At 36.9% G+C, this 12268-nt stretch overlaps 1 protein-coding gene across 4 annotated transcripts in view; it reads right to left on the reverse strand.

The window, feature by feature from the left end:
• LOC136863028 (transcription factor Clamp) overlaps nucleotides 1–12268 on the reverse strand; it is a 213624-nt gene that overhangs the window by 46064 nt on the left and 155292 nt on the right. For all 4 annotated transcript variants that reach the window (XM_067139346.2, XM_067139343.2, XM_067139344.2 and 1 more), the window contains one exon: nucleotides 8018–8356. In XM_067139346.2, the coding sequence (XP_066995447.2) occupies nucleotides 8018–8356 (339 nt within the window). The remainder of the gene's footprint in view (nucleotides 1–8017; nucleotides 8357–12268) is intronic.

The following is a 12268-nucleotide window of genomic DNA, read 5'->3' on the forward strand; positions in this document are numbered from 1 at the left end:
TAATAATAATAATAATAAAGATAAGTGCGAGCTAGTGTTATTTGCGTACTCTCTTTACGTAAATGTGTTTGCATATTATTTCTGGATCATTTTGTAGTAAGTCACTTTGACAGATTAGAATGCTATCTTATGAAATTTAAATGAGTGTAATGCAGATTATTAATAATAATAATAATAATAATAATAATAATAATAATCATGTTATTATAACGTTAGTTATGAGCGATATTTCTGTTGAAGTTATGATTTTGTAGATGCCGCCTTGTTGATTTTTAATGCTTACTTTTGCTACTAGCGCATTCAGCTTGTTTCATGTTGTGTAATCATCATTCGGATGACCGTTTCCGGCAGCTCTTATACAGTGTATTTTTGCGACGATTTGGTGGACACGCGAATATTTATTTCTGTGTGTAGGTGCGGTTTGTCAATAGCCGTGTTTTTTAGAGGCAATCTCGTCATTTTAGTAAACAGTAAGTGACAGGAAGCCATTGATAAGTCAGCTCTGATATTTTGTGATACATGAAGCAGAGAATGATCTAAAGATCGAGCTAAGTGAATAATATCCCTGATGATCTGCGTTGATAATGGAAATGTGATATTTGGACCATGTCATGAACAGTGTCGTAAGAAGTAGAGATGTGCACGACAGATATTTCGCCCGCCGGATATGAGCGAGGCCGTATTATGAGTTGCTACGTCGAGAATAATGATGAGTAAATAGAATTGAGAGATGAATAATTTAACCAAGTGTGTTAAATATGTAACGACATGGATTATGATTGTAAGCAGAAGCCTGTATTGTTTCAAATAGTTTCCAGGGAAAGTAGATGCTCGGCAAATATGCGAATTAAAGCACAAGGTAATATGTGAGCAGAGAGACGAATCAATGTGTATTTTGACAGTCATGTAGAGTCATTGGATGACATGTAATACCAGAAATTATTGTCCATAAAGGCTGAATAGTGTCATAGCCAGACATTTTTCGTCTGAGGTTAGAAGATTGCCGTCAAATTCACAATATTTTTGTTACTTGTAGCTGGGTAAAATTTTCTTTAGACTCCGATATTTGCGCATTTTATTTATTTTCTTTTTTATTTTCAGCAGGCAGCGATGTTCGGGATCAAGATTTTGTTGGTATTCTTTCTTTATGCATCTTTTATCACCGTTTATTTGTAGGATCTGATCATACGTGAATTATTTGTATTTGATTGATGTAAATAGATGGGTGTAGTTAGGCTATTTTTGATTTCAGTATTTTTTTTTTTTTTTTTTTTTTTTTTTTTTGTTGGAGCAGTGTTTCTCCATTAACAGGTTCATTTATGTAAATAAGATTTCATGTGTTAGGATAAGAGATCATCGATTAGTTCATAGTCAAAACCATAGTAGTGGTATGCTCATACCAGACATTCAGTAATTACCAAGCCTTAGAAATCCACTACGTTTCAATTAGGAAATGAAGCGATCTTTAATAAACCAGTTGTATCATCAGTGCCGCAAATGAATTAGGTAAATGAGATGGGATCTGCCTCCATCTAGTGGTGGTACCACAAATAATGAAGTCGTAATGGAAATGCAGGCAGCGGCAAATTAAGTAAAATTAATTATGTAAAAGGATCGCTTTCATTTGAGATGTAAACATGAGGCACTTGGCCTAATTATTTTATATGTTAAGAGGTCCAGGCTATCACAGTCATGCAAGTGAGGTTTAATTAATTAAATGAGTGATTGTAACACTCAGGTTCATGTTTCAATAAAATGTGGCAATGGTTATGTGGTAGATGAAGTACAATGTTCATGGTTGTTTTGTTTTCTTTTCCTCTTATTTGTTATACATGGTTAGTGCAGTCCATGATTATTTAGAGTTGGGCGTTTCCCAACTGAGTCATGTGTGTTAAATATTTGATAAACACCTCTGAGTCAGTGTTGATTTGATGACTTAACCAATTAATTATTCAACTACGCAAGTTCATTTTGATAGACATTTTTTTTCATGTATTACAATTTAGTATTTTCAAATGAGGTGGTATTTTCTGACCAGAGTTTTGAATTTATTCACGTCATCATCTTGGAGACAGTGTCGACGTAATCTGGAATAATTTAAATTTGATCGACCTTCAGTCAATTTTATTAGGCAGATAATTGAGTTATTGTAAGGTAGATCTTCTATTTTTTTTTTTATTTAATTTCTATTTTATTTCACTTTGTTTATTTTTCACCAGTTTATTTTCAATTTTTGGCACTTTGCACTTTGTTCAATAAATCAGTTTATTTATTTAAATTTTAATTCAGTCTTTGGGTACCGTCATTTATAGTTTAGTTTACCCCATCTTTTCATCTCCTCACTCCCCGATCGACGTGTGGCCTATCAACCCGTGGGATATTTTGGACGCACCTCGACTGAGGAAGAAGAGTCTACATGCAGCGGTGAGTATCATTTAAATGTCATTATTTACAGGAGCAGCCGGCGCACATATGAAGAAAGAAGATCACCGCATTTGGTGCCTTTGCAAGGGCACAATATACATTTGCATTTGTTTATAAAAGACTGATTAAAGGAGAAATGAAGGCACAAGGTGTGGCATAATAATATAGGGTATCTCTTCGCAGTGTAGGGAAGCCCCGAGCTGTACAGCATGAAGACAGTGTCGCATCCTGGATTGGCAGTCAATGAGTCAGCATTCAGTGTGAAAGAAACAGAGAAAGAAGTAGGACCATCATGTGTTGTAACGCACATAAGAGGAAAACAACACAGAAGTGATCATAGGCAGTGCATTGTGGCTGTGCTCAATGAATTAAGTGAACAGAATCCTGGTTTAGCATTAAAAGAGGTAAAGAAAGTAGCAAGGGAATTACACATACCGGGGAATCGCTGATCTTACGCAAGATTTACACACATGTTAAATGAGCCAAGAATAATACAATGGCCAAAATACCTTTTTCAGAAATTAATTTGTACGACCTGCAGAAAGCGTTAAAATTCGTATGTTTGAATTGGTGCGCTCGGCTACGCAGTACTGCACCACGTGCTGGGTTCACTCATCGAGAGGCCGTTACTCCATACCCTACCTGCAAATCACACTATCAGGTCACGCTTAAGAAGAAGCCTGTTTAATATTGGAAAAGTGGTAAGTGGGGCCCACTTTCGTTTTCGTCAGAGAAACAAAGGTTCCATCGTGTCAAAAGCAAAAAAAAAAAAAAAAATTATATTTGTGGGAAAAGCATGTAAAAAAACAGTGGGTGCTGTGACAAATTGAAGGTAATAACATGTAATGTCGGGGGGGGGGGAATCAGTTTTGTCCATCAAAATAATGAAATAATTCACAATGTGACCATCCAGCAGCGGGCTATGCATGTTGTTCACAAAGAACAATGTGCGGGGTCTAGAGCATGTCACTAGTGGGTACATAACTTTAAGAAGCGCAATTGTATTGTGTCATGAAATATAACATCTGTAACGATGAAAAAGCAGACCAACATAGAAGTATAAACCATCGAAGTTGCAGAAATATTCATACAAGTTAAATCTGTTATAGAGACCTATGACCCCGAAAATGTGTGTAACAGTGATCAGAGGGGGTTCAGCCTGGAAATGCATACAGGAAGGATATTACTTTAAAAGGGGAAAAATCAATTACCACCGCAGTGCAATCTGTGGTGTTCAGCACACATAATTAAACCATAATGCCGAACTTATGAGGCCTTTATGCATCACTTTAACCTGCTGACGAGTACACCAAAGGACAGTCAATAGAGTGAGCACGGCATTTGCCCTTTGATCCCACGAGGGAGCACAGCATTTGTTGTTTTAAGCTAGTAATGAGAACTTAAGTGCTTACTGAGATAATATGACATCCGGCGGAATTTTTTGTAACTTTTTCCGTTATTTGAACAGTGTCGCTATACACATCCTGTCGCTGTACACATCCTCTGTATGGTGGTGGTCTCTAACAGGAATGCACATACTCACTACAGTGTAAGAGTTTGGTGCACCGTGCCATTAGCCTATAGGTTACAGCCTAGCGTTACGATGCTGCTGATGTGGATAGTTGTTTGTGCTCTTCGTAGCTGTAAATATCCTTGGTTTTTAAAAATATAACTGAACATATTTTCGACAACTGCTTGAGAAACACTTTACTGCTAAAAACAATGGAAGGAATGTTGCATGCCTGATTGGAGGTGGGACACAAGATCCGTTGCACCTCGAAGGTCGCCATTTTATGATGAAAACTAGGGTGAAACATATCCCTAACTAGTGTTTATATTTCATGTAGAATTTAATCACTACAAAATATAATCGTATTGAATAGGTGGACACAGTAATTTTATTGAAGAAAGAATTTTACTTATTGTATCTTCAATACGGAACAAAATGAGAACAAAATGAGATTAGTTACTTGTAATACCACTCAACTGTCGTTTCCTCATTTTCGTTCCATGTGGCAATACACCAGGTACCAAAGTCAGTACCTGTCCAAAAATCTGGGAGCCTTCGAGCGTTCTATGCAATATTGTTTTGACAGCAGGAACTTAAAATGTTTCACTTGCTCTTATCCTCACTTCATTAGGTGTGGTTAGTGTAGAATCTCCTCATGCTTTCAACATTTCTATCACAAGCATCATTGTTGCAGAAACTATAAGGAGTAACTTGCTTTCGTGTGTAACATCGCTTGTTATACTGATCAACCTTCATTTTCCCATAACAATTTTCTTCTATTTTGACCCACAATCAATTCAAGAATTAAATTATTTCTCTTAATGCTGCTACATCATCTTAGTGACTTGCTACGCAAATACTAACAGAATAAGAAAGATCAGTGGCATGGTCCCTCTACGAATTAGTCAACGAGTCAATCCAGCACATGCCACAGTCCTGCGTAACCAAGCGTGCCAATTCAAATTTGCGAACTTTAACGCTTTCTGTAGATCGCATAAGTTAAATTCCAAAATAAATATTTTGGCTCTATTATTCTTAGCTCATTTAACATGTGTGCATAAATTTACTTAAGATCTGCGATTCCCAGGTGCGCGCCCTTCCCTTGTAGATGCTAAGGTGTGTCGTGTATCGGCCAGTTCCATCCGTAACGTGCGGACACAGGTTAGAACGACAGGCAAATTAACAACTGCAGATAACTGGAAAGATTGCATTTGGCACACCATGAAAGAAGAACGGATGTGGCAGCTGGAGGGCCTACCAGATGATGTTATGGAAAGGTTTATTATCATCACTGATAGCGGCCAGAGCAGCAATGATTTATCACACAGTGACAGTAATGAGATTGGAAGGGATACATCATGTGACATGGAAGGAAATGAGCCTCTTCAGGATGACTGAGTAAGGTAAACATATATTAATGAATTCTTACTTTAGTTATGACCATGTTTGTCTTGTTTTTAAAATTTTGTCTTTATGATAGATGTTATAAGATTATTATTTATTTTTTTTTTTTGCTAGAGGCTTTACGTCGCACCGACACAGATAGGTCTTATGGCGACGATGGAATAGGAAAGGCCTAGGAGTTGGAAGGAAGCGGCCGTGGCCTTAATTAAGGTACAGCCCCAGCATTTGCCTGGTGTGAAAATGGGAAACCACGGAAAACCATCTTCGGGGCTGCCGATAGTGGGATTCGAACCTACTATCTCCCGGATGCAAGCTCACAGCCGCGCGCCTCTACGCGCACGGCCAACTCGCCCGGTATTATCTATTGTTCCGGCTGGCATGTTCGGATAGGAAATCTCCAAGGTAAGTGATGTAAATTTCAACTTGAAAGTTTGGTGTTCGGCTTACTGGTATTATATTATTAGGTTAGAGTGTACCGAGGGGCATTTCAGCCAGTCGTTCTAATGTAATTCTTTCTACATGTGTAATTTTTTGCTTAAGTCTGTTTTTTTGAACAATCATTCATCATACTTCAGCAGATGATATCCGTGTAAACAGTTTCAAACAGTTCAAAAACTGTTCCTCGTCCACCTAACATACTGTACACAAGTATGTTTAGTCAGAAGTTCAAATCTTAGCACTGTTGTATAAGATGCCCAGCACTGTACATCAGAACACGAGACAACGGGGTAGAGTGTGATACTACAAGCTCAGCAAATCGCAATTCTTTCATTGGTGGAGAAATACAGATACCATGTTTACATCAGGATTAAACTGTAGTGAAAAACAGCATAGACACACATGATCTGTATACTGTCAGAAAACTAAATATAGAGCAAGTCTTCTACATGCAGAATTTACCATCTGATATATTTTTGGGAATAGCTTAGATGCAGGTACAAGGAATAGTTTATCACCAGTACACCATCAAAAATACAGAGTTAATTTCAAACTCTTTAGTTAACTTGACAGAGGTGGGATATTTTAATGATAATAAATAGGCATAATTATTTTTTAAAACATTAACAAAGACCATCCAACAAACAATAAAATTGTACAAAATATATTATGTAATTACAATGCTATCAATTAATTGCCATACAAATTTTAAGATGCTCCATTGATGTTCTACGATGCCTATAACAGACTTTCAAACAATGAACACTATTACTTCAGCAGACTTACTTGAAATATATGATATTTTTTCTAAATATTTTAACTAGCTTATTCGTCTAACTCCGTGTAACAAGAAGAGCCACCATATTCCATCTTACTTACGTAAGTACCATCCTGCAAAAGTCATACTCCTGGAAAGAAGACAGGGCAACAATGTTAAGAAATCCAAAATAAACACAAACAAACAGGAACGGATTTTGTTAATCTTAGAAAAACAAACAAAGTATTCATAGACTGTGTATAAATCATGTCAAACCCCACTGTTTCAGTTAGAACTCTTAAAAATAACATTGATGATGAGTCCATAAGTGAATTTTATAAAATAAGCAGGGAACTTGCTTTCAACCAAATTTAACTCTTAAATTTGTAACTTTTTCCTTAAACAAGCTTTCATTTATGATTCTCAAGGATATTCAGAAACATAAATATTAAATGACCTGAACAGGAAATTTCATATTCTAAAACAATCCTTCAACATAGAGTGCAGCAATTAATGTTTTTTTCTCTTCTGTAGGACTGAATAATGAAGAATAGTATCTTCTCTTCTTCATCTTTTTTTTTTTTTTTTGTATCAAGTTCCGATATTTTTATTCTCTTTTATTGTCCGTAAATGACACATACAATGTAACAGCTAGATGTGTTAGAAAGTAAACACCACCTATTGGGTGCTGAAAATCTCAAGAACAATGAATGTGTCTAAGAATCTAGTTATCGACAGGGGTAAAACTTGACTCAGACAAGAAAAAGAAAAAAAAAGTACGTTCACTTTAACATTCTATGCATACCAGATGAAAATCAAAGCTTGAGTATTAAAAATCCATAACAGAAAAATCATATCATAGTAGTAGGTACCACAGTGTTCACTTTGATTAGGCTGCTTGGACATCATGCCCATCAATAAGATGGGATAATGTAAGTCCAGCTATACTTGATAGGAATTAAGACATTCCAAACATGAAAAGTTTAGAACATTTCAGAAAAGGAATATTTCAAAAACTGCAGCTGGAATATAACATAGTTAAGCAAATTAATGGCCGTTGATTCCCTGCAACACGTCATAAAGAAATGAAAAAGGTCAGCCTTGAAATGGAACAATTCACACTACTATACGTATCACAATATGATATCCAACCCAAACTGGAGCCACATATGTAGTTAATAAAATAATTTGGCTTAGTACTAAAAAATCTCCACCCACCGAATCCCATATATTCTACAAATATCTCTTAACTTTTTTGTATAAACGTTGATAAAATATTATTCAATTAATAACCACGTATTTGAAATCAAGGAAATGAGGCATGTAGCAACAAATTACTTCCACAACCTCAGTAAATTTCTCAAAGGTTTCCTGAAACACCACACACATACAATGTAACAGAGCACAGCAGAAAATGTCACGGTATAAAACATGCACTGTTATTTCCTCTAAATACATGCCATAAAAAAATTCTACTAGTTTACCTATTGGTGTGCTCTGTCTGGGTGAACATGGAACATTTCCCCACAGATGATGGAATTTTAAGCAACCCACGCTGCTGGCTCTGATTTACAACGTCATCAGACACAAAGTTCTGGGTGTGCTGAGATACTGGACCCAACTGGTCATCTCGGGTCTTGACCACTCCTGTATGCTGCTGCTGCTGCTGCTGCTGCTGTTGTTGCTGCTGCTGCTGCTGCTGCTGCTGCTGCTGCTGCTGCTGATCCCTACTGGGGGCATTTCCAGCAGTATTATTGCTTGTGAGCCATGAATTGGACTCCAATGCCATTGGTGCACGCAAAGAGACCTGCCTATAATCAAACCTGTAACGATAAGAAAATGACATTATCTCACTGAAATGAAATGGCGTATGGCGTTTAGTGCCGGGAGTGTCCGAGGACATGTTTGGTTCGCCAAGTGCTAGTATTTTTTAAATTTGATGCCCGTAGGTGACTTGCGCATTGTGATGAGGATGAAATTATGATGAAGAAGAGACATCCACCCAGCCCCCATGTCAGCGAAATTAACCAATGATGGTTAAAATTCCCGACCCTGCCGGGAATTGAACCCGGGAACCCTGTGACCAAAGGCCAGCACGCTAACCATTTAGCCATGGAGCTGGACATTATCTCACTAAAGCAACAATATGTAGACACATTTTGACAATGATTACTAATGCAAAATCTGTACTTAAGTACAAGCTGGCAACGCAATGAAAGTGCACAAAGTCCACAAGCTGATTTTTATGAAGTAATGACAGCACATCAAAACATGCAAATCATAAGCACACAACACTTCAGGTAATTAAAAGATAATATTGAGAAATCAACTGTCCATAATGTATGGAAAAAATAGCTTGAGAAGATCTGGGACACAAACCACATAACCAAATCACAAGTGCTCTCGGTAATTAAGATAATTCAAATGATACACAGCTATGTTTCTGACATAAGTCTGGTTATTTACTGCAAATGGAGAAAGTAGTTTCCAAAAAAGCCTATTTCATTTCAGGATGCCTTGAAACAACTAGGAGAGATGGACATTGTAAAGAAAAGGAATCAATTTTGTTTTCCATTCAACAACTTGGTACTCCTGTGATACAAATCTACAATTTTTAGTGAAATATGGGAAAGCAGTTTTAACAGATGAGACATTCCACATTCTGTTTAACAAGGTAATGTACAGAATTTGTGACCATAGTGTTTCATCATTTTGTCTGTGGTTAGCAGCAGACAGGCTTAATCTGTAAAAGTGCTGGCAGACCTTATCGCATGTTGATTGACAGCCAGTATATTAGTGGAATGCTGAAGAGAGGACAGACTTGACTGAGCAAGTACGGTCAGTAGCTAAATAAATCAGTTCACTGTCAGTACATATTCCTATCGTTCAGGCACAAAGTGATTTATGCCACTGAAAATTCTAAACTGAAGTTTGCAATAACAAGAGGACAAACATGAGATATTGTTCAGTGTTCATAATTTTATGAATAAAGAAGCTGAGGACAGAAAGAATAAAATATTATATAAGGGAATTGTTGAAAGTAGGCTATGCATTTATAGGCGCACAGCTGTGTGCTTACATTTGGGACATAGTGGATTTGAATCCCACCGTCGGCAACCCTGAATATGATTTCCCATTTTCATACCAAGAATACCTTACTTCATGAAATGAAACTCAGAAAATGCTTGGAAGTTTGCAGAAATGTTTTTCAAGGAGCAATCATCCTTGCTCTTTTAAAATATATGTTAGAAACAATCCATCAATAGATCAAATAATGCATCACATTAAGTTAGTTATTTTGCATTTTGTCGTCACAAAAGTCAACATTTTTTGTTCGCTTAAGAGGAGGTGGCACCGCGAACAGGGTCAAAAACATTGATTTTTCATTTCTGACTGACATCAGTACTGCTAAGTCTGCTTTACATGAATCTGTTTATATTTTGCCCAGAAACATTCAGTACAGCTATGTATGGTAGTTGCCATTTAAATACATCATAATGTGCTGCCATGCCCCTTCAATCAGGTGTGATGGTTATTTGCTGAAAGTTTAAGTTTTAACTTCCTTCAATGGGAATTTCCTTTCGTGCTATTCTCTGCTCGATACTTTCAAACATTCATTGGTTTCTTTTAGTTTGAACTTGATGGTGCGACGATAAAATTACAGTATGCCTCGGCAAAGTCATAGTTTCAAAAAGCGATCAGGTGGTCCTGGCAGAGGAAAAGTCGAACTTGTAAATAATGTAAATACAGTGACAATCAATAGTAGTGATAGTTCTGTTAATTCTATTGTAGAAAACATACACAGTAATGTAGATTATAGCTTACTCAAATCATGTGCATCCTCTAATAATGAAGAAACTTTCGGCTCAGCCATTGCAAGTTCTAACCTGGAATAAACATGTTAAGAATCTGCAAAGGGATCAATGAAATGTATAGTAAACAAGCACATCTGCCTGCTATGCTCCCCAAAAACTGCCAGGAAGGATAACAAGAACATGGAAAGGGAAGGAGATACAGACCCAAAGACCCAGAATATGGACTTGGTATGCACTAAGGTAGTGGCACTTTCATTTTCCCACATACTTAATTTTTGAACAGTTAGGTACAGTTTTCTTGGAAAATATTTAACCCAGAAACATTAAATTTCTACCAATACCACCACCTAGAAAGTTACTGACTTTATTATGTGTTTGTAAGTGGAAGATATTAAATATAATATTACAAATAAAGGCTAAAAAATTTGCTCTTTGGAAGTAAAATTGTAAAAGTTCCACTTTTTAGTATTTCAGCATATACAAAAGAAAGTAAACCCAATAAGTATGCAGACAGACATGTATAAAATTTTATACAGATGGGATCAGTACTTTTTTATTAGAAAAATGTGTAACTAAAAATATTAACAATGTGAAGATAGCGTATACCCACCTATCCTTAAAAATCTATACATTTTTTAATAGTTAACAATCATCATAGAAATGCTTTGTTTGCACTAAAAAATACTTGTTTCCCAATGATAACTGACAATTGAAAACATTGCAATGCCATCTAATAATATTGGGACAGAGATGCATATGTTCAAATCACAGTGTGTCCCTAAACTTTCTGGCAAAACTGTACTTCTATTCCAATAGTTTGTAACAGTTGGTTGATCCTGCATGTCAAAATTTACTCACAGGAGCTGTGAACTAGTTTGCCTATCACCTTAGCAAAGGTAACCAACTGGTTGGGAAAGTGCTGTTTTATTCCAAAGCACCACTTTTCATGTGTAATAAATGTGGTCTCTTCTTTCGCTGTTTTTCTTTGTCAAGTATATGATAACCAAAGGATGGTACCTATACTTGCTGACAAAAATAGCATATTTTGCACTTTCATATTGTTTGTATCATAATGAAGAAGGTCATTGTTAAATATTGACAGCTCCAAGTATTAATACCTTAAGTCCAAGGATGGCCAAAATGAGTTATGATCATCACTAAAGCCATTACTTCAGCATCTTTCACCTGCATAAAAATCGTATCAGTGGCCTGCCATTCCATCTCCCAACGGGAAATAACAAAATGTCTCAGCTGACAACGAATATCACTGGCTGGAACCTTGTAAGTCAATGGGAACAATGTGACCACCTACTTGGCAGCCCTATTGGCTAACTCATTTCCTGCTACACGCATGTGACTTGGGAGCCATAAGAACGTGATTCTGGTGCTAGCAGCTCAATACCCAGCCAGCAGGTATTGGATCTGCTGCACAAGAGAGTGCTGAGGGAAACAATAATCAATAGATTTTAGCAAGCTCAAGGAGTCTGTACACTACACAAAGTGCCGGCCGGCATTTATTGGACAGCACATACAGAAAGACAGCATACAGTTTTGTTGTGTACACACAAAAGGTTTCTGGTAGAGGAAAATGAAACCAGTTATTATCGACAATGAACGCACAGCCTACATTCGCTTCTGCCCTCGAACCATCCATGTGTAAACAGTTACTGAATCTGGATACCGACCAACAACGGACAAGAAGAGCCTCCAATACATGGACGGGTCTGTGTTCTCTTTTGGGCTGGTATGCAGATCCAGGATTATTTAGGTTGTCGTTTTAACCATGGAGTTACCTTAATTGGTTGTCTGACAAGACAAGGAAATGAAGGTACATCAAACAATCTGTGACTGCCATCCAAGTGTACACCAACTGGCTGCATTGCTCGTTCTGTCAAGTACAACTTAAAATTTAGCAAGACT

Source organism: Anabrus simplex, chromosome 2 (genome assembly GCF_040414725.1).
Source record: "Anabrus simplex isolate iqAnaSimp1 chromosome 2, ASM4041472v1, whole genome shotgun sequence".
Classification (NCBI taxonomy): domain Eukaryota; kingdom Metazoa; phylum Arthropoda; class Insecta; order Orthoptera; family Tettigoniidae; genus Anabrus; species Anabrus simplex.